General features: G+C 48.3%; 2 protein-coding genes across 2 annotated transcripts in view; both read right to left on the minus strand.

Annotated features, from left to right (window-relative positions):
- Positions 1 to 2329: 2329 nt before the first annotated feature.
- LOC306815457 (olfactory receptor 14J1-like) overlaps positions 2330 to 22961 on the minus strand; it is a gene marked incomplete at its 3' end in the record, with an annotated part of 95671 nt that continues 75039 nt past the window's right edge. Inside the window, exon 2 of the mRNA XM_079332014.1 lies at positions 2330 to 3285. Within this exon, the coding sequence (XP_079188140.1) occupies positions 2330 to 3262 (933 nt within the window). The 5' untranslated portion in view covers positions 3263 to 3285. The remainder of the gene's footprint in view (positions 3286 to 22961) is intronic.
- Positions 20318 to 21250, minus strand: LOC306815458 (olfactory receptor 14J1-like; the record flags this gene model as incomplete). The annotated part of the gene is made up of 1 exon (XM_079332015.1): positions 20318 to 21250. The coding sequence occupies one exon, from the start codon at positions 21248 to 21250 to the stop codon at positions 20318 to 20320; it is 933 nt and encodes a 310-aa protein (XP_079188141.1).

Raw genomic sequence — 22961 nt, forward strand, 5'->3', positions numbered from 1 at the left:
TCCACTGTGGCACTGCAAGCCCTCAGGGGACCAAGGGACTTTTTGACACTGAGAGGTTCAATGGAACCAAGGAGACATTGTGTCATTGTGAGACCACATGGAATCATGGAGACCATTGTTACCCTGAGGCCTTAAATGTACACTGGTCTAGACACCATGTGTGGATCTACTAAGGGCTGAAGGGTTCTGCAGAGGCACATGGACAGGCTTGATCCAAGGCCCAAATCCAACAAAGTGAGGTTTAACCACAGCAAGTGCTGCACTATCGCCACAACCACCTCATGCAATGCTACAGGCTAGAAAAAGAGTGGCTGGACAGCGGAGAGGTAGAAAAGCACATGGAAGCATTGATGGACAGCAGGCTGGACACGAGCCAACAGCGTGTACAGATGGCCAAGAAGGCCAAATGCTCCTGGCCTGGATCAGGAATGGTGTGACCAGCAGGACAAGAACAGCGATTCTTACCCTGTACTCAGCACTGATTGGGCAGCACCTTGAGTGCTGTGTCCAGTTCTGGGCCTGCCAATTTAGTAAGGACATGGTGGGGCTGGAGCGTGTCCAAAGAACGGCAACAAGGCTGGTGAGGGGTCTGGAACACAAGTGCTGTGAGGACCAGCTGAGGGAACTGGTGATGTTTATCCTGAAGAAGAGGAGGCTTATAGGGGAGACAACGTGGTTTCAATGCACAGGTTGGACTTGATCTCCAAGATATTTTCCAGTCCTACTAAATTCTGTGATTCTCTGAAACCACCCCTAAAGCTGTTGCAAGATATACCTGGGCCTCGTCTTCAGAAGGTCCAGCAGCCCAGGTCCCTCAGCTTCTCTACACAGCCCCAAAGCCCATCCTGTCAGTCCTGCAGAGCCTCTCCAGCCCCTCCTCACTGCCCACAACAGGGAGACCCCCACCCAGACACAGCAGCCCAGATGTGCCCCCCTGGCCTTTGGTGCCTCTGGCAAGGGAGCAGCACAAGGCACTGCAGGAGCCTGCAGACAATTCATGAAGCACTTGTAGGATGATCCTGCTCCCCAAGGGATGTTCCATGGTGCCAATTTAGGAACTGAAATGGGGAGTGCAGCCATGAGGAATGGGAAAATAGGGATGGGCTGTTTGTAGGGAAGGGGACACGGATGGTCAAGAGGCATAAATGTGGATCAAGAAAGAAGAAAGAAAGGAAGAGTGAAGCAGAGGAAATGCTCAGGGCTTTGTGGGGGTGGCAACAAGGCAGCTGTGGCTCTGAGCAACAATGCCTGCAGTGGGACTAGAAACTCGTAGCTCATGGGAACAAACTTTCTGGCTGACTGCAGGTGCCACGACAAATCTGAGTGGTTTCCCTTCCATCCCCCAGTCCTTGCTGGCCCCAGGGGTTGATGGCATTTGTGCTCACTCAGCTCCATCTCCCCACAGCAGCACCATGGGGGTGCTGATGCCTGCTCTGTGCAATGCAAACAGGGGCTTCTGAGCCAGTGCTGCCGTGTCTGTGCCTGCAAGGATGTGGTACCTGTGTGAGCTGGGGGAGAGGCCAGGGCTGAAGAGGAGGGATGTTGTTGGCAGGTGCATGAGGACGCTCTGGGACGCTGCCCTGGGCTGTCCAGCGCAGTGGGGATGGATCAGCCCCTGCTCTGCTGCTCCTTGCCAGGCTCTCCCCCTTGCAGGCACCTTGCAGAGCACCAGCCATGCTGTCTGCCCCCAGCCTGCCCATGGCCAACCTGGGGCTGCTCACACGGGTTTCCGCTGCTCAGCACTGGCCTGGGCAAGTGTTGTGGAGAGCCTGGCCAAGGAGCCTGGAGCCCCCAGGCCCTGCCCTGAGGTGTCAGCGCTGCCCCAGCAGTGCCCATGGCCTGTCTCTGCTGCAGCCCCAGCACTGCTACCCCCAGGGCTGTGCCTGGCCCCAAGAGCACTCAGGCCCTGCAGCAACACGAGGGGCAGGAGGGCAGCGAGGCAGTGGCACGGGAGCAGCACTGGCAACACCAAGTGCTGCTGCTGCTGCTGGGCACAGCTCCTGTGCCAGCACTGATCTGTCCCAGCTCTGCACGCAGACATTGCTGCTGCAACTCCACAGAAGGGAACAAAAGGCACATCTCTGGAGAAAACTTCGCTGGGAGAGAGATTCTTTAGTTCATTCAAAGCTGCCAAGAGACCAACTCTCCTTGACATCATCTGTGGGTCACAGTGAATGTGAAGGGAATCAAAATGAGAAATGGCACAAACAATGGCTTTTCTTTGTGGTCAATATTTTGGATGTAAACTAAGACAACCTCCAATATGAGTCCAACAAAAAGTATCAAATATGCTTTTTTTTCAAGTGGTTTGCAGAAATTGGCAAGCAATTTATGGTTTCTTAATCCATCCAGTCGTCAGTCTGCACATTGCAGCCTTGAGCTCCTGGTTCCTCAGGCTGTAGATGAGGGGGTTCAGGGCTGGAGGCACCACTGAGTACAGAATTGACAGGGACAGATCCATGGATGGGGAGGAGATGGAGGGTGGTTTCAGGTATGTAAATACAGCCGTGCTGGTAAAAAGGGAGACCACAGCCAGGTGAGGGAGGCAGGTGGAAAAGGCTTTGTGCCGTCCCTGCTCAGAGGGGATTTTCAGCACAGCCCTGAAGATCTGTACATAGGAGAAAACAATGAACATAAAACAACCAAACACCAAACAGACAGTAACACCAAGGAGCCAAAGTTCCCTGAGATAGGATTTGGAGCAGGAGAGCTTGAGGATTTGGGGCACCTCACAGAAGAACTGGCCCAGGTCATTGCCATGGCACAGGGGCAGGGAAAATGTATTGGCTGTGTGCAGCAGAGCATTGAGAAAGGCACTGGCCCAGGCAGCTGCTGCCATGTGAGCACAAGCTCTGCTGCCCAGGAGGGTCCCATAGTGCAGGGGTTTGCAGATGGACACGTAGCGGTCATAGCACATGACGGTGAGGAAGGCAAATTCTGCTGCAATGAAAAAGGCAAAGAAAAACAGCTGTGCCACACATTCTGAGTAGGAGATGTTCTTGGTGTCCCAGAGGGAATTGTGCATGGCTTTGGGGACAGTGGTGCAGATGCAGCCCAGGTCAGTGAGGGCCAGGTTGAGCAGGAAGAAGAACATGGGGCTGTGCAGGTGGTGGCCGCAGGCTACGGTGCTGATGATGAGGCCGTTGGCCAGGAGGGCAGCCAGGGAGATGCCCAGGAAAAGGCAGAAGTGCAGGAGCTGCAGCTGCCGTGTGTCTGCCAATGGCAGCAGGAGGAAGTGGCTGATGGAGCTGCTGTTGGACATTTGGTGTCTCTGGACATGGGGACCTGTTCATGGAGATAGAGACAGTGAAGAGATAGAGGAGATACCTCTATGTGAAGTCAAAGCCATTTCCCATACATCCTCCCCTCTAATACACGCAGACATCCTTTAGGGTTTAAGAATTCTAGAACAGTTTTTTAAGCTTCCTCCGTATCTCTCCTGGTATCCCTGGATATATCTCAATATTTCTGCTGCCATCAGGGAGACCAGAGAATGTTCTGTGAGGTAAAGTGATGAGTGGAGATAGTGGGAAGATGATCTGTCTTTCTGGCCTGTTCATGCTTTAATTCTGTTCAGGTGGAAGGTGATTATCCCCCCATGTTTCCCTTGAAAACCACCAGGTGCTGCTGAGAACCAATGGATTCCCCACACTAGCACCATATTTGTAGCCAAGGACTCATGTTGCTCATTTTATTACTCCATCAGAGTTTTCACTGTCATAACACCTCTGCCATTCCCTGTGAGTCTTTCAGATAACACAAAGATCATCTAGGACAGATTTGCATCTGGATTGAAGCTCCCAGCTTGGGAGGATATCTCAGAGACACTTCCATGTGTCACAATTATGGCATTGGATTCCGGGACATCCCACTCCTTCCCTGGCTGTGCTGACAGCATTGCCCACAGCTGGGCACTGGGGACAGCGTCACCCTGAGCCAGCTGTGCCCCTTCCCAGAGCCCCCAGTGCTGGGCAGCTGCTCCCAGCCCTGTGCTCTGCAGAGGGAACTGGGCCCAGGGCTTCAGAGCTGCCCCACAGCTCTGCAGCAGGTCTACCTGCACAGGAGGGGCTTCACACCTTGGACCCCCAGCCCTAAGGGCAGAGGCTTGGCTGGGGGACAGGAGGGAGGAGGCTTGTTCAGAGGGAGGGGCTGCACTGCAGGGAATCCTACAGGGATCTCTAAACTCTCCCCGACACAACATTTCTGTGTTTTTCTCATTCCCTGATTATCTCTCTGCATCCTGGAGGTTTTTCTCTTGGAGGTGTTTCCCTGTGCCTGATCTCTCCCTGCCAGTGCTCACAGCCCCCAAATCTCTGTGCACTTTCCCTGCCTCTACAGAACCTGCCTCTTCTCAGGGCAGTGGCTGGTGAGGTTCTGTTTGCAGGTGGGGGAAAGGACAGTTCAGACTGAGCTGGGTCCAGCAAAGGAAATGCTGGTTCTGTCCATGGGCAGAGTGGATGAAAGCACATCAGGAATCTCCTGTGAAGCAATTGATCACTAAAAATAACAGTTTGGATGTCTCAAGCACTTAGGAAAATTCATAATCCCATTAATATTTATCCCTACCTCCCTGTCATTTTCCAGTAGTAGGAAACTGAATACAAAGTCTTAGGAAATTTCCTCATTTTTCATCAAAATCCTTGTCTTGGAAATATTCTATGACTGATCAAAAATCCTCAGCATGTCAGAGCTTCATGAGCATTTCACCTCCCTGACATCAAAAATAATCAGAGAATGTACTCACGGCATCTGTAGGCATTGGGATGTTCCATCTTTAGGAGATCACCACAGGAGCTGCAGCTGCCTTGTCCTGCAGCCAGAGGCTTCCTGTGTCAGATGCTGGGAGTGATTCTGCCCCAGTCACTTTTGAGCATCTTCCCCTCTGTGGCTGATTGAAGCTCTCTGTGCCTCTGTGCTGTGCCTAGGGTGGCTGCAGGCAGAGCCTCAGACCTTCTGGGCTGTGCACAGGAGCTGCTGCTGGGCAGAGTTGTCTCTCTGCTGCCCTTGCCAGGAGCTGCCTCTGTGCCAGGAGCCCAGCCCAGCTGAGCAGCACAGAAACAACACAAGGACTTTAATGACCCTCATGGGGTTTGTGCTGAGGCCCTGAACATCAGTCCCTGAGAGGGAGATGAAGAAACCTCTACAGAACTCCAAGTCAGAATTAAACTTGAAAGTTTCTTAAAGTTTTAATGGGTCCCTCTGAGGGACACAACTGAGAAAGTGTCCTCAAGCCACAATAAGAGCCAAGAACTGGAGGCAGAGATGACAGGTGGGGACAATGACAAGCCAAGCCTTGGTGCCCTGGGGCACAGCAGGGTCTGTGCCACCAAGGGCTCTGAGGAGACGCCTTGTCCTGAGGCACTGGGGCCTCCTGGCACAGCCACAGCAAGACTGGGCACTGTCACCCCTTGTCCTGCCCTCAGCATCCCCCCACATCCCAGTGGTGTCAGGGATCTGCTGGGATCAGTCCCTGGGGAGCCTTGGTCAGGGATGGTCCTGGGGGGTTCCTTATGCTCCCAGGGAGTACAGGTTTTTCAAAGGACTTTGGATTTTGCTTTTGCCTTGGGGTCTCTGAGAGCTTTGTGAAATCATGGCCTCCTGTTATCTGCTTTAATTAGTCACTTGAGAGCCTTTGTCAGTAACAACACTCAGTGATTGTCACTAATGCTTCAAGGTGTTTCAGTTTTTTAAGGTACTTTCCTTTTTCCTTTCCTCTGTGACTCTCTGAGAGGTTTTTGGGCAATCATGGGCTCCAATTCTCTTTTCCAAGGAATCCATGAGGAGCCTGTATTGGAGATGGACCTCAGTGGGTTCCATTAATGCTTTGAGACACTTTGGGTTTTTCTTCTGACTTGGACTCCTGGAAAGGTTTGTGCAATCTCCTCTCAGGCCCTGAAGTTAATACACCACAGGGCTCATTGGGATCAAGCAAGTCCTGACAAAACCATGGCTCTACCTTGATTTCCCTCTGTTCTGATGAAGTTCATTAGGAAGTTTTTTCTACAGCTATGGAGAAATATTTCAAAGAGCTTCTTAGAAATAAGTGTTCCTATTTTAAAGCATGTCTTTTATTACTGTTTCTCTTTAGAGCAGAGTTGATTGCAGAGCTCTGTGAATGATACTGATCCAGGGTCTCTCCTGAAGAGGTCTGGCCTGCTCAGAGAAGCTGTGCCTTGAGGTCTAACCCAGTGTGGACAACCTTGCTCCACATTGCCTAGCCCCATCCTGTCTGTCCTCACTCACCTGGGACCTGCTTTGCTTGGAGAACTGGCTGCACTCAAGCAAACAGGGGTTTTCTCCCTTTTCTTTTTTTGAAGCAATCAGAAACTCCTGAGTTTCCCCATTGCAAACAGACACCATCCTCAAGTATGTGTCAAGATGCCACCATGGAGGTTTCTATTCCCAAGGGAGATCCATGCAAGATCTGTTTTAGTCCTTTGGACTCCTTGGTTCCACAAGGTCTTGTTGTTTCACCGTGGACACTTGTTTCTGCGAGGTTCTTGTTGCAATGACCTGGTTCTGGGTTAAGCCCAGCATGACGGCCCAAACCCCAGGGCCACTTGGTCCATATGCTCCAGACACCAACTTGGTGGACAGCAAAATTGTGTTTATTGAAGGGTCACAAGGGTTTTTATAACTTGGCCTGTTAGTGTCATTTCCTTCTGCTCACGTCCGGCTGAGTAAGGCCAGGCACGGAGCAAAGGTCTCACTGCGATGGGGGGAAGGGGTCCTAACTGACCGTACAACTCAAATTCTTCCACTTGCATATCCCTAGCTCTCCACATTTCCCCCCATTCTCATGATTAGTAAAAATCGTATAAAATTATAAAATGTTGACATTATAAAATTTCATGGGTTAATAAAGTTACTATAAAATTGTTAATGTGTTAGTAACTGGCATGCCTTAAAGTAATTGTCAGTGTTCGCCAAACATCATGTTAACCGTTTCTAGATGCTTTTTAATGAATAGCACCAATTTGTTCAGTATTCAGGGCCCGAACATTAGTGTTAGTAAGATTATAGTGAGTGGGCCTATTAGGGTAGAAATTAGGGTGGTGAGCCATGGGGACTGGTTGAACCATGACTCGAACCACCCTTGTTGAGCTTCTCTGTCCATTTTTCTCAGGTTCAGTCGATGTCTCAGTTCGGTCATGGAGTCTCTAACGACTCTGGTGTGGTCCACATAAACGCAGCATTCCTCTTTCAAGGCGGCACATAGGCCTCCTTGCTGCATTAACAGGAGGTCCAGTCCTCGCCTGTTTTGGAGGACGACCTCTGAGAGTGAGGAAAGGGATTTTTCTAGGGAAGAAATGGATTTCTCAATTCTCTGCAAGTCCTTGTCGACAGTCATCTACAGATGGGCCAGTCCTTGATGTTGTGTTGCAAGGGCTGAGACACCTGTGGCAGTGTCGGTAGCTCCTAAACCGAGGAGCATCGTGATGGTGATGCCTGTTATCACTTCTGGCTCGCGGAGCTGGTCGGTTTCCTCGAACAAGCGGTACACTTCTTCTTCATGGCGATACAGGACTCTGGGGACAATTAAAACTTGGACACAAAAGCCAGTAGAATGATGGAATTTGTCAAGAGGTACGCATGGGCTTACCCTGGATTGTTGTCAGACCCACATCCCTGATGCAACTGGGATCACCCACTGGAACCACTTTAAGTTTGACGAATTCCTGGTAGACATTGCCCATCCGCTTTGCCAAGTGTGCATTGCCAAAGGATTTGCCTTGGCCTGTAACCTGGCTTGGGGTAATGCCTCTCCAGGGGGTGTCCCATCTGCATTGGCGTGGATTGTTTGACTTTGAAAAGATGAATGGGAGATCGAGGGCTACACCTTTGTAAAAAGGGGGTTGTGCATCATAGCATAACCAGCAGGATTCTGTGAGGTTCAAGATGGATTGGTTTAACGATAAAAAAGTAGCATTTAACACGCTTAAGAGTGGATTAGAGAGGGTTGGTTTGGCTAAGAGATCAGATGGGGAGGAGGTAGATTTTAGCATCTGTGTTTTGTGGCTAGAGCTATGGTTAGCTGCAATCTTCTGCCTGGGTCTACTCATTGTAAGAACCGGATTGGGTCCGACTGATTGGGATATTGGAGGTGGGAATCTGATAATTTGTATGTTCGCCCAAATGCGGCAAGAAAGGTGAACAAACGCTGTCCACACTTTGCCCATGGCCCAGCTATCATGGCTCAGCTGCAGGATTGTCATGATATAGCCTGTGCAGGTGTGCTGTTTCCTGCCTTGGGATCACGTACCCATCCATTTCAAATTTTGGTTCGAGACAGCCGTGGGGAATATACTTAATTTGCAGGAATTTTTAGGCTGTTGTGGTTTCCATCTATTGCCTGTTACAATAGTTTCACACCCCCAATATCCACAATATCCATACTCTGGGTAATTGCAGTAATTTTTCCTGGCACCAATAGGTCTGAAATAATGTTGTCTCTTCAAATTTGGGGAACCCTGTATGTGAGGGAAAAATGTCTTTTAGCCTGAACTCGAAAGATGGGGTGTCGGCTGTAACAATTTCTTTGATAACCCTCTCACGTGAGAGATAGAGTAGAACCCACCTGAGGAGCTGGTGAGGATAATGCTTTGTGTCTGCTTGTCCTCCGCCTACTAAGCCTAGAAACAGGATAACACAGAGATACCGTTGCTGCTTTGATTTTGATGGTGCGAGCTTCTCAGGTGATGCCAGGTTGCTCAGTGGTCTCTCTCTCTTTCCTGGTAGTGGGGCGTACGGGTTGCGGGAGCGCCCGATGATCGAGTCCTGCAAACAAGGCTCACAACTCTCATTAGCTCCACTCTGAAGGTCTGGTTTGATTGATTTGAGTGGACACTATTTGATGTCCCCAACTCTTTTAACGGCTGCATACCCCCGCCCCATAAGCACTAGTCTCCAACCTTGTTCCCACTCCCCCAGTTCATTTTTGATCACAACCTGTGGGCCTGTCTCTAGCGCTTGAGTGGCCCAGTGTCTCTGGGCAGGACTGTTTGTTTCATCCCCCCTAGGGAATTGATTTAACTCTAGCAGCGCCGTTGCTAGTATGCAAGCCTGGTCACCCGCGGGAATGACATTGGCGGAACCTTCTGTCTTTGCTAGTACTTCCAGTTTGGCTTTCAGAGTCTGCTTTGCTCTTTTAATGATGGCTTGTCTGGTGCTGTTTATGGGATGCCATGTACCAAGGTGATGTTCCATTTTGAGACAAACGCTTGGACTGTCTTTGAGGTGGAGTTTGTGCTGTTGTCTGTTTTGATTTGTTTTGGAACTCCAAGACATGCCATGGCTGTCAGCCAATGTTGGCTGGTCGCTTTGGAAACAGTCTTGAAGTGCTGTGTGGCCATGATCATGCCGCTGTATGTATCCACTGTTACTGCAAGCCACTCTTGGGGTCTTGACAGCTGGCATTGTGTAAAGTCTGTCTGCCATATTTCTGAGGCTTTGAGGCCCCTGGGGTTCACGCCGCTTGACCACAGTGGTAATTTCTAACAGTGAGGGCACGTGGCTACGACGTGCTTTTGCGTCTGTGGCAGAAATTCCACACTTCTTTGCAAGTGCTTTTGCTCCAATGTGAAGGGATTCATGCAACTGACGGGCTTCTTTCAGCATCCATATGTCTTTTGCGTCAGCGTCAGCCTTGTCATTGCCAATCTGGCAGAATCCTTTGATTGGGTTATGGCTGGATGCGGATGACAGAGATGGTGCCTGTCCGAAAATAGAGTGCTTCTTCTAGCATCGTTGCCACCACGGACACTGACACACCTGGTCCAGACATGGCTAGGCAGAGCTTGGCAACAAATATGGAGTCAGTCACAATGTTAAGGTGTTCTGGGAACAGTCCACATGCTAGCACTACGGCAGCTGCTTCAAGATGTTGGACTGAAAGCATGGGGTCGGTTGTCTTGACACACTGCCATTGTTCTCCTGACTGCCATACTGCTGCTGAGATAGAGGTCAGTGATGATGCATCTGTGAAGAGGGTTGGTCCTGCCTGCAGTCGGTCGATTATCTTTGGTGGGAGGTCAATGTTGACGACTGCGAGCAGCTGAATCTAAGGGGGTTTTGCCGTGTAGCGAATCTCTCCTCCGAAGCCTGCAAGGGCCATGGCTAGGTATTCAGATACTGTTGTCGACTGCGCAGAGAGCCGCTTGTGGAAGAGCAAGTATATCGTGGCAGGTTCAATGCCCAGATGTCCTAAGGCAAGTTTTCTGCCTTTCATGATGAGGTTGCTGAGACACTCGACTCCCGAGGAAAAAGCGCATGACGGTTTTCCCAAGACCACCCATTGTATCGGCTGGGCTTTGTCAGGGGGTCCTTGGGCTAAGGCTCCCACACCCCCTTTTTTTGTAAAGTGAACATACAGATCGATTGGTGCACTTGAATCCCATCTGGTGAGCGTGCTCACTGACATCTGGTGTTCGATAAAGTTGAGCGAGCTTATCGCTTCCGTTGTCAGGGTTTTCTGCTCCTATGGGTTCTTTCCTCTCAAGAGGTTGTTTAGAGGGTCCATGACCTCGGGAGGAACCAGGACAATGTTGCGGAGCCACTGCAAGGACCCTACCAGCTGCTGCACATCATGGAGCGTCTTGATGTCTTGGTGGATTTTTACCTGGGGAGGAGTTACATAGGAGCTTGTGATTCCCACTCCTAGGAAGATTATGCACTGTCCCTTTTTTATTTTTGTGCTCACTATTTCAAAGCTATTTGTCTTTAAGGTCTTGGAGATGGTTGACACCAGCTGGTCCACTTGGCTTGTTGATGGTGCATCGATCAGGATATCGTCCATGTGCTGGATGATGGCCGCAGTTGGATTGCTCTGCCAGACTGGTGCTAGCACTCAGTCTACTGTGATCTGGCAGATGGTAGGGAAGTTGATCATTCCTTGGGGTAACATTTTCCAATGAAAGTAGGTTGGGCCGCTGGCTGTTTGGAAAGACGATGGAAAAGATGAACCGCTCCTTGCCATCTTCATGAAGGGGAATAGAAAAGAAGCAGTCTTTGATGTCAAGCACTGTGCAGGGTTGCCCTCTCGGTATCATTGAGTTCATGGGCAGCGAAGTTTGTACTGGGCCCATCGGCTGGATTCTGTTGTTCACTTCCCGCAGGTCGTGGAGGAGACGAAAGCCTTCGCCGGACCATTTAGGTATTATGAAGATTGGGGTGTTCCATGGGCTCGTGGAGGGTTCTATATGATTCTTGTGTAGCTCACAGCCAACTAGCTCAAGGAGAGCAGTCATTTGAGGCTTGGATAAGGGCCACTGAGCCATCCATACTGGATCGACTGATTTCCAAGTTAGTTTGATGGACAATGGCAGGTGTGCAACAGTGGCCCTTAGAATAAATTTATCACCCTAACGTCCAGCATGGCTACGGCATCTCTCCCCAACAAGGGTGGGCAATCTGACATAACATATTTTATAAGGGTGATAGTCCTTCCTGGTCCTCTCTTGGTGCAGAGTGTTATTGCTATTGGTTGGGTGCTCTTGCTGGCTTGGGTCATCCCTCTAACTCCACTCACCATGGTGGCTTCTTCTAGCTTCCATGGCAGAGGCCAGTGTATGTCTGGGATGACAGTGATTCTGATCCTGTGTCCACCCAGAAGGGAAGGCAGAGGGCCGAGTCATCTGAACTGTTGTGGAGACAAAACTCTGCCCACACGATGAGTGGGTGCCTACCCACCTTCACAGCATATTTCACCCATGGGTGTTGTTCCTTTGCTTTCATGGCCAAAGCCATCTAGACGTGTAACTATTTCTAGGGTTGGTTGTTTTCCAACCCCGGGGTCTGCAGCCCTGAGTCCAGGTACTTCTGAATCCCGATGCAAAGCCCCCAGCTACTCATAGTGAAGAACAAAGGCTTGAGATCACTCAGCAAAGTTCCAAGGATAACTTTATTTTCCTCGAAGGGGGATGCTAGCAACGGTCTAATTATATCAGATAACAAATCAATCACTTTATATAGGTTTCCAGAGGATTGAATTTCTAACCAATAAAAACTACAACTTACAAACTAACCAATTATCTTAAAACTCTAAGTGAGAAAAGAACCAATTAACTTGTGACTTTAAGAGCCAATCAAAATCCTAAGTGATAACGGGGTTTTCGAAAAGGGAGGGGGGGTTTCGTTTGAAGGAATTTCTTTGTTTCATGGGATGGCATCCCAGGGGTATGCTTTAGGGAGTGTAACATCTTCTACAATTCCTCTCTCTGTATTTGCAAAGAGAGCGTTTTTAACAGTTTTCTTAAAACATTGAACTAAACATGAAAACATAACTAACACAACAAGCATAACAATGAAAATCCACACGATTCCTTTGACCAAGGACGAAGCCCATCCTGTCAGTCCCCATTGGCTAAAAAGGTTGTTGACCCAGTCTGGAGTGGTTTCAGTTTTGAGGTCTTTTACGAGGTTTTTCAGCTTTTGGATGTTTTCTTGAATGGATGTGGAGCGGGAAGACAGGTTGAAACAGCACATTCCTTCAAAGTCTTTGTAGCCATGTCCGTGAGAAAGCAACAAAAAGTCAATTGCTGCTCGATTTTGAAGGGTTGCATGTCTTATGGTTTCTTCATCATTCAAAAGGTCACTCAGAGCAGCAGATGTACCGTTGGCCTGCTTGCTGAGCCAGCACCCTAAATGGTCAATGTCACAAAGGTTTTTTGCTGCTGCTACCCAAGGATAAAACAGGGAGGCAGCAATTCTTTTTGGTTTGTTCCAAATATATATTTTGGGGTCACAATTTTCTTCAAATTCAGTATAAGATCTTTTTTTCACATTTTGAATTGCTATTTTTCTTCCAATTGTCTAATAAGGTAGTGTTGGGTGTGAGGGTAGAAAGCTTGCCAAGGCTACAAGGTCCCCCCTGGAGACGAGAGGGGATTCCGGCCCAAACTTGATCACCACAGATGAGAAACATTCCCTTGGGCAATTTCTTGGGATGAAGCGAGGACTCTGAAATTGTGGGAGTGGTGTAATTACAACAATCTGGATAATTGTATGCTTTACTGATGGGTGATATGTCTTTTCTGTATGTGTTTTTGTGCAAATCCAATTCCTGTATATTTTGCCTTGGGCGTTTAAAGTAAAATTTGACATAGTATGTTGCTTTGGAGGACCCCAGCAAATCTAATTCTTGGGGTTCCTCAAGGGCATTTGGCAAAATTTTTGTCCAATCATCCCAAGTGTCCACGGGGTTGGGTCTCTTACCCGTGGTGCTGAGAAGTTCTGAGTTTTGAACGGGCCATTCATCTGCTGTGAATGGAATTCCCACTAATCATGTGGGAAGTGGATTGTCAAGGCTGCCTAGGGATAAACACAAGTTATCTTGTTTCAATGTCTTTGCTAAGATCACCCAAATATTGTGGCTGGGTTGTAGGCCCATCCAGCCAAAGGCATGAGGTATGTTGAAGAACATCCCGGCAGCAGTGAAAACAACATCAACGAAGATAATTTTCATCTTTGAACAAGGATGAGGCTTCTGATAGGAAATACAAGCAAAATGCGTTATTTTGGACAGAGGAGGGAGAGGATTTTGTCCTTTCCCTTTTCTCCCCTTTTTCTTAACACTAAACATAAAAAATTGAGTATAAGGTTAAACATTTTAACAAAAGTAATAGTAAAACAAAACAAAAAAATTCTACAAAGGTTAATAATTTTTCAAACTAAAACTACAAAAAACTTAATTTCAGCTTAAGGTTTATCTGAGGCAGCTAAAGGCTGTTTGGTTTTCTGTTTCGTCCGCTGTCGAGTGACAGGACGATTTTTTCTTTGGTATGTGAGTGCTCTGCAACGCCTGCGTCTCTATGCAGAGCTGGTTTGGTCTTGAGGAGGTTTTGTGTTTGATTCAGTAGAATCTTTTTTTGTGCTTAAAGAAGTTTGTTCTGCCGTGCCCAAATATGTTTTTATGTTTTTTCCTGGGTACCATCTTGGACCAGATGGCAGGGATACGCAAGCATATACCCTTCCCCAGGTGATTAATTGGAAGGGCCCAGAAATTTGGTGTGTTTCTGGGTCTTTTACCAGCACTGGTGTTTTTTCAGTGAGTTTGGCTTGTGTGGAGTTTGAAAAATGATGGAGAATTGGGGGATCGGGTTCTGAAGTTGTGCAATTTAGAAAATTGATAGCATAGAGAGCTTTGCAAAGTCTTTCAACTGGAGATAAAATTTTTGTGTCTCTTTGTTGCTGGTTGACAACTATTTTGAGGGTTTGATGAGTTCTTTCTATAATGGATTGTCCTGTAGGGTTTGCAGCAATGCCAGTGGTGTGTTCAATCCCCCATTCACTGAAAAACTTTTTTTAAATTTTGAGATTTTTAAGCGGGACCATTGTCAGTTTTAATTTTTTGTGGAACTCCCAGAGTGGCAAAGGCTAGGAGAAAATATTTAATAGCATGAGTGGCTTTTTCTCCTGCATGTGCTGATGCAAAAACTGCTCCAGAGAACGTGTCAACTGACACGTGCATGTATTTGGATTTCCCAAATGATGGGGAGTGGGTCACGTCAGTTTGCCACAGCTGGCAGCTGTTCAGACCTCTGGGATTGGCACCTGTACCGACAGAGGGTATTTGGTAAGTTTGACAGCTTGGGCACGTTGCTACAATGGCTTTTGCTTGGTCTTTTGCGAGTTTAAACATTCGCATAAGAGCAGGCACATTTTGATGAAAAAATGCATCGGACAGCTTTGCTTGAGCAAAGATGTCAAGGACATTTGCAGTTTGTATGGGCATTGATAGAGCATCTGCTCGTCTGTTTCCTTCTGTAATGAAACCTGGGAGATCAGTGTGTGACCATACATGAGCAATGTGGTTAGGCTGTTTTCTGTGAGATATTAAGTATATCAGTGTAGGCATTAATTAGTGCAGTTTTTGATTGGAAATATATTTTAAAAAGGCATGTTCTGCTCTCATAGGTATACCGGCTACATATGCTGAGTCTGTGACTAGATTAAAAGGTTCATCTTTGAATTTTTCGGGTGGCAGCACGGTTTCTGCAGCCTGCCCCGGCTGTGTGCGTGGGGGGAGGGCCATCTGTTCCGTGGCAAAACCGAGTGGGGCTGCGGGGCAGGGCTGGGTGTCATTTGCACACGCGGAGTGGGAAGGAGGGGGGCACAGGGGACCCATCGGTTTGGGGGAAAATAATGTTTCATTTTGCTGCGCGGACTGGAGAAAGGGGGGAGAGGGGGAAACAGGCGGTTCGGTGAAGCACAAGGTTTTGGCAGAAGCCGGCTTGGGGCTTGGGGCTAGCGGGGGAGGCGGGGCTCGCGGGGGGAGCGGGGCTTTGGTTTTTCACGATGGCGTTGGGGAAGGACCTCGTGAAATGGGACCACCGGGGTCGGGGGATAGAGCGGGGGTGGGAAAAAACACAGATAGCTGGGGGGGGCGCAGAGCGTGTTGCTCTTATTATCTCTTGAAATAAAGGGATGAATAGCGCGGCTGCAAATTTTTGCTGTGTTTGTAAAAAGTAAATTTGAGTTCCCACAGCCTGCCAAAACTTTTCAGATGTGACAGAGTGAGAATTAGTATCAGGAAAATGAAGGAATATAAATTTAACAAAGGATTTTAAGGTAGACTTAGAAAGGGAGTTTTTAGAAAATTAAAAATTGTTAGCAGATAAAAAAATAATAATTTGGGAATAAAAGCCTTTTTCCATGGGAGTTAGGGAGGGTTTGGTGAGCAAACCACCCATGGATCTTCTTGGCTAGCCAGCAAAAAAACGACAATAAAAGAAAAGAATAAAAACAACTTGCTTTTGACCTTATAAAAATGTACGCATTAAAAAGCTAAGTGCTCACCAGATCTTAGCAGAGAAGGTCAGGTTTGCTGGCCGCTGCTAGCGACATCCAGTCCCAGGCCAGTGTCTGGGGTTGCTGGACAAGTCTTGGATTTTTGGTGTGAATTCTTATAAAACAGGAACTTACACCTCCAGATGGCTTGGCGATTCGGAGGCAGATAGGAGAACTGCTCACAGGGTCTAGCTAGGGTGTGAAGAAACTGTCCGGAGCGCCAAAATGTAGCTGGCTTTTTAGAGTTGGGTGTTTTCCTACACTGGGGTCTGCAGCCCTGAGTCCAGGTACTTCTGAACCCCAGATGCAGAGCCCTCAGCTACTCACTAGCGAAGAACAAAAGGCTTGAGATCGTGCTGCAAAGTTGCAAAGATAGCTTTATTGTCCTCGAAGGGAGATGCTAACAACGGTCTAATTATATCAGATAACAAAACACTTTATATAGGTTTCCAGAGGATTGAGTTTCTAACCAATGAAAACTACAACTTACAAACTAACCAATTATCTTAAAACTCTAAGTGAGAAAAGAACCAATTAACTTGTAACTTTAAGAGCCAATACAAATCCTAGGAGATTACGGGGTTTTCGGTAGGGAAGGGGGGTTTCATTTGAAGGAATTTCTTTGTTTCATGGGGTGGCATCCCAAGGATATGCTTTAGGGACTGTAACATCTTCTACACATATCCACTCCCTTAGGCCCTCGGTGGATTCCCCAGAAGTGGGTCAAGCCTTTTGTTCCAAAATATCCAGCTTCAGCAGAAGGGAATGAGAAGTAAGTAGCCACTGCTTCAAAAAAAAACGTTGCCAGATGGAAGAGAAAAAATCTTCATAAAGGAATACAGTCCAGCAGACAGAGACTTTTAATGTGTTTTAAAATGTTTGTTTTTCCTTTTAGAGAAAACCTACCCTTCACTCAACCCTGGGAAGTACCCCTTCCGAGTTGTCTTCTTGTTAACACTGAACAGTTTGGCAGCGGCATGGATCGTCCCTCAGCCATGTCAAAATGTTTGGGTCACCCTGGCACAGACGGTCCAACAGGAAAACATATGTCTGTCCACTGCAACAGCAAAAGATCCTATGTCCACCTGCCTGGTAGGAGTCCCATTGAAGGCTGGAGAATATTCAGCCAGCTTTGAAATACAAAAGCCCAGTGATAAAAATCCTAGGCAGCAAGCTGCAATGCGCAAAAACCCTATAAAGGCGTTGCTGTCAAAATTGCCCAAAGCAGCTCAGGAACCCCAAGAATTGGAGTTATTGGGTTCCTACTCAGCACAATACTGCATTCATTTTAATATTGTCCCAAAACCTACTAACACTAATGAGTTCCATTTCATATGACAATTTCATAGAGAATTTATGGCCAAACATTGGTGTAATATTTTAAATAATATTGCAATGGGCATTCCAATGTATTCCTGTCCCAAAAGTCTTGCTAAGGGATTGTTTTTAATTTGTGGAGACGGGGCATGGGTAGGGATTCCTTCTCGGCTTCTAGGAGGGCCATGTACCTTCGGGTGGTTGTTCCTATTAGCACCCAACAAAAGCTTAATTAGTGATTGGACTCACAAGAACAAATTGGCTGGAAAAAAGAGAAGTGCAGACAATTTGGATCCAAACTGTAATGCTGATATTTTCCATTGGGCCAAATCAAAAAGAATTGCTGTGTCCGTGTTCCTTCCATGGGTTGCAGCAGCCAAAGCTCTAGGTGAATTAAGCCATGTAGAGTGTTGGGTGGTTAAACAGGCAAACTTAGCATCAACTGCCATCAGTTCCCTCCTAGAAGATGAGGAAATTGCCAGGCAGGCCACAATTCAAAAATTGTGCTGCTGTAGATTTTCTTCTGCTACTGCATAGACATGAATGCCAGGAATTTGAAGGACTTTGCTGTATGAATCTGACTTGAAAAGCTCCTAACATCCACGCTGCCCTCTGAAACAAGAACAGATTGATCGGACAAGTGAAGCAAGAATCAGAAGATTGGTTCAATGAACTGTTCAAAGGCTGGGGGTTCTCAAAGTGGTGGACTTCTATTGTTAAAACAATTTTGTTACTCTTTATTATTATTTTCCTTGTAACAATGGTGTTCATAATCCTACGTCACTTAGTTTTCAAGGCTATTAATGGTATCATTCCTTCTACCTCTGTAGTCAATCACATAGAAATGAAAAACATAGAACAATCTAATTCTCCCATCAATTACAAATGTTGAGCAAAATCAAACTAAATTTAATATCTTGTCCTAACTTAATAAACAGAAAATGGTGAGATGTTGTAATCCGATACCAGAAGTATAAGGAAGGTCTTACCTGTTCCCTACTGTCCCTATCCTATTGGCAGAGAGCCAAATTATCCCCTCTCTGACCCTTTCCTAGAAAAAGCCAAGATCTGAGATCCTCTTCCTCTCTTTTGTCCTGGGACCACCTTGAAATAAAGGCAAGGAGCCACTCTTTTGAACCTTGTGTTTGTCTCCATGCTAAGCCTAGTTCCTTCTCATGGATACATAGGAAGAAGCTACAGTATTTAGCAGCACAGTTGTCTCTGATGCTGTTTCTAGACTTCATCAGCTTCTGGGCAGCTGTGTGCCCTGGCATTGTCCAGAGGGAAGGGATGGGAGGTGGCCATGGGGAGAGCAGCCCAGAGCCCAGCCACATGATTGCCTTTGCAGCAGGGCCAGCACCTGCAGTTGTTTTGGATTTGCCGTGGGGTGCAGGAGGAGGCAGGTGAACAACAGCTTTGGTAAAGACAATGTCCAGTCAAAGGCTTGTCTACTTGATGTCAGCCTTGATGAGAAAGGGCCCAATGTATCCCTGGCAGGATCTGATCCTTTCACTGAATTTTGAACAAGTCCTGATTTGGCTCTTTAGCTGTGCCAGAAATGATGGGATACTAAGGAAGGGTGTGCATCTGCTCCCAATGTCTTCACTCCCCTTCCTGGCCATGGCATGGGGGCCCTGGAGGTACTTGGGCTGGCAGAGACCTTCCAGAGAGCAGCAGGGCAGGGAGCTCTGCTGAACTTCCTGGATGCCAGTGAGCCTGAGATGCTGGAGGTGTGAGAGCTGGAGAGCAGCGAGCATCCCAAGAGCTCAGCAGCTTCTGGGCTTGATTTGGTCTGAATTGAAAAATCCTGAAGGCGAAGGAGGGGGAGCATCTCAGAACTTGTCTGAGCAAGCGGGAACAAAGGGCTCATGTTCTCTCTGATCTCCCTTCATTCCCCTTACACCGTGTTTTGTCTCCCCCCAGGCCCCCCGGTGCAAAGCCTAACTTTGTATTCTCCATCAGCTCCTCGCTGGCACTGCCAGGTTGGGATGAGGAGCCCCTCAGCCTTCCCTGCTCCAGGCTGGACAAGCCCAGCTCCCTCAGCCTCTCCTCACAGCCAAAGGGCTCCAGGCCCACCTTGGAGACTCTTCCCTCACCCTGCTCCAGCAGCCAGACATCTTTCCTGCCCTGGGGTACCCAAACCAGGCCCCAGTGACCTGGATAATCCACATCCTCGATGTCCTGGTCAAAAAGCCCAGGGTGCTCCTGGCCTGCATTGCTACCAGGGCACTTGGCTGCCTCCTGCTCAGCTCCTGCTCCCTAAGAGATTCCTGCCAAGGCCTGGTGGATGCAGTGAGGGCTGTGGATGTTGTCTTCCAGAACTTTAGCTGTTGATACTACATCCCACAATATTCCCTGGAAAAGCTGAAGCCTGTGGCTTGGAGTGGTTCATCCTTCCCTGGGCTAAGAAATATCTTGGTGATGCGGGCCCAGAAGGTGGTGGGGAATGGTGCCGCATTCAGCATGTGAGCAGTGGTGTCCTGCAGGGATCACTATGGCCCAGTCCTGTTTAGCATCTTTATTGATGATCTGGAGAAGGATTTGAGTGCACCAACAAAAAATTTGCAGATAAAATCAAGTTGGGTGTGAGTGTGGATGTGTTGGAGGATAGGAGGGCTCTGCACAGGGACCTGGACAGGCTGGATCCAGGGCTCAAATTCAACAAGGTGAGGTTTAACAAGACCAAGTACTGCGTCCTGCACTTTGGTGACAAAAAACCCTGCAGTGCTGCAGGGGACAGAGTGGCTAGACAGCAGCCAGGCAGAAAGGGACCTGGGGGCACTGATGGACAGCAGGCTGGACATGAGTCAGCAGTAGATAACCAGATAAGAAGGCCAATAGTACCTGACCTGCATCAGGAATGGTGTGGCCAGCAGGAGCAGAGCTGCTGTGCCAACACTGACCTAAGCCCAGCTCTGCACACAGACATTGCTGCTGCAGCTTGAGAGAAAGGAACAAAAGAGGCATCTCTGGAAAGAACTTTGCCGAGAGATCCTTTAGTTTGTTTAAAGCCACTGTGTGAGCACAGGCCCTCATCGACACAGTCTATGGCCACAGGGAAGGTGGAGAGAAACAAAATGAGAAATAATGACCTTTATCTGAAGACATTATTAAAACAGAAACAAAACAAACAAAAAAAAAACCACAAAAAAGTCAACAAGAAATATCAAAGATTACTTTTACTACCAATGATTTACAGAAATTGTCAAATAGCTTAATGTTTATGAAACCATCCAGTCATCAGTCCCCACACTGCAGCCTTGAGCTCCTGGTTCCTCAGGCTGTAGATGAGGGGGTTCAGGGCTGGAGGCACCACTGAGTACAGAACTGACACTGCCAGATCCATGGAGTGGGAGGAGATGGAGGGCGGCTTCAGGTGAGAAAACATAATAGTGCTAAGGAACAGGGAGACCACAGCCAGATGAGGGAGGCAGGTGGAAAAGGCTTTGTGTCGTCCCTGCTCAGAGGGGATCCTCAGCACAACCCTGAAGATCTGCACATAGGAGAAAACAATGAACACAAAACAAATGAGTGACAAAGAGGCACTAACAGCAAGGAGCCCAAGTTCACTGAGGGAAGATTTGGAGCAGGAGAGCTTGAGCATTTGAGGGATTTCACAGAAGAATTGGTCCAGGACATTGCCCTGGCACAGGGGCAGGGAAAATGTTTTGGCTGTATGCAGCAGAGCATGGAGAAAGCCACTGGCCCAGGCAGCTGCTGCCATGTGGGCACAAGCTCTGCTGCCCAGGAGGGTCCTGTAGTGCAGGGGTTTGCAGATGGACACATAGCGGTCATAGCACATGATGGTCAGGAGATAGTACTCTGCTCCAATGAAAAATAGAAAGAAAAAGAGTTGAGCAGCACATCCTACATAGGAGATGTTCCTGGTGTCCCAGAGGGAATTGTGCATGGCTTTGGGCACAGTGGTGCAGATGCAGCCCAGGTCAGTGAGGGCCAGGTTGAGCAGGAAGAAGAACATGGGGGTGTGCAGGTGGTGGTTGCAGGCTACGGTGCTGATGATGAGGCCGTTGGCCAGGAGGGCAGCCAGGGAGATGCCCAGGAAGAGGCAGAAGTGCAGGAGCTGCTGCTGCCGCGTGTCTGCCAATGGCAGCAGGAAGAAGTGGCTGATGGAGTTGCTGTTGGACATTTGCTGTGTCTTGGCTTGGGCACCTGTAAAAAAAAAAAAGCAATCAAGGAATAGTTCAGTTCAGAGAGACTTTAAATATCCCATCCCAGCTTGGTGGCCCTTTCCCTGCACTACCTGCCCAGGGCTCTTCTGCCTGGAGCTGTCCCTGCCAGTAGCTGCTTCCCTGTGCCCATGGCCTGTCCCTGCTGCGGCTCTGGCACGGCCACCCCCAGGGCTGTGCCCAGCCCCGAGAGCACTCAGGCCCTGCAGCAACACGAGGGGCAAGAAGGCAGCAGGGCAGTGGCACGGGAGCAGCACTGGCAACACCAAGTGCTGCTGCTGCTGGGCACAGCTGCTGTGCCAGCACTGATCTGCCCCAGCTCTGCACACAGACATTGCTGCTGCAGCTCCAGAGAAGGGAAAAGAAGGGGCATCTCTGGAGGAAACTTTGCTGGGAGATTATTAATTCATTTAAAGCCAACCAGGAGCATAGACCCTCATTAAGACAGTCTGCAGCCACAGCAAAGATGGAGAGAAATAATATGAGAGATGGCACAAGCAAAGGTGTTTCTTTGTGGACAATATTAAAGAAGAAAAAAAAACAAAAAAAAAATCTCTAAAATTTAACCAATGAGAACTATCAAATATGACTTTTATTACAAGTAATTTTCAATATTAGCCAAGAGTTTAATGTGCATGAAAACATCCAGTCATCTGTGTCCACACTGCAACCTTGAACTCCTGGTTTCTCAGGCTGCAGATGAAAGGGTTCAGGGCTGGAGACACCACTGAGTACAAAATTGACAAACCCAGATCCAGGGATGGGGAGGAGATGGAGGGGAGCTTCATCTAGGCCAGGGAAACAACAGCCAGGTGAGGGAGTCAGGTGGAAGAGGCTTTGTGCCGTCCCTGCTCAGAGGGGATCCTCAGCACAGCCCTGAAGATCTGCACATAGGAGAAAACAATGAATACAAAGCAACCAAATGATAAACAGATACCAACAGCAAGAAGCCCAAGTTCCCTGAGGTAGGATTTGGAGCAGGAGAGCTTGAGGATCTGAGGGACCTCACAGAAGAACTGATCCAGGGCATTGCCCTGGCATAGGGGCAGGGAAAATGTATTGACTGTGTGCATGAGAGCATGGAGAAAGCCACTGGCCCAGGCAGCTGCTGCCATGAGGGCACAAGCTCTGCTGCCCCGGAGGGTCCCATACTGCAGGGGTTTGCAGATGGACATGTAGCGGTCGTAGCCCATGCTGGTCAAAGGAAATACTCTGCTGACATAAAGAAAAAAAAAAAGAAAAAGACCTGAGCAGCACATCCTTCATAGGAGATGTTCCTGGTGTCCCAGAGGGAATTGTGCATGGCTTTGGGCACAGTGGTGCAGATGCAGCCCAGGTCAGTGAGGGCCAGGTTGAGCAGGAAGAAGAACATGGGGGTGTGCAGGTGGTGGTTGCAGGCTACGGTGCTGATGATGAGGCCGTTGGCCAGGAGGGCAGCCAGGGAGATGCCCAGGAAGAGGCAGAAATGCAGGAGCTGCAGCTGCCTCGTGTTTGCCAATGGCAGCAGGAGGAAGTGGCTGATGGAGCTGCTGTTGGACATTTCATCACTCTGAGAATTGCGGGCTGTTGAAAGAAAACATTGAGAAGCTGGACTAACCTCTTGGAGTTAATCGTATGTAATTTTATTTTTAATTCTCTCTAAACTGCTTCTCTTCATGAGAGAAAATTTCA

Source organism: Erithacus rubecula (assembly GCF_903797595.1).
Source record: "Erithacus rubecula genome assembly, contig: scaffold_135_arrow_ctg1, whole genome shotgun sequence".
NCBI lineage: Eukaryota > Metazoa > Chordata > Aves > Passeriformes > Muscicapidae > Erithacus > Erithacus rubecula.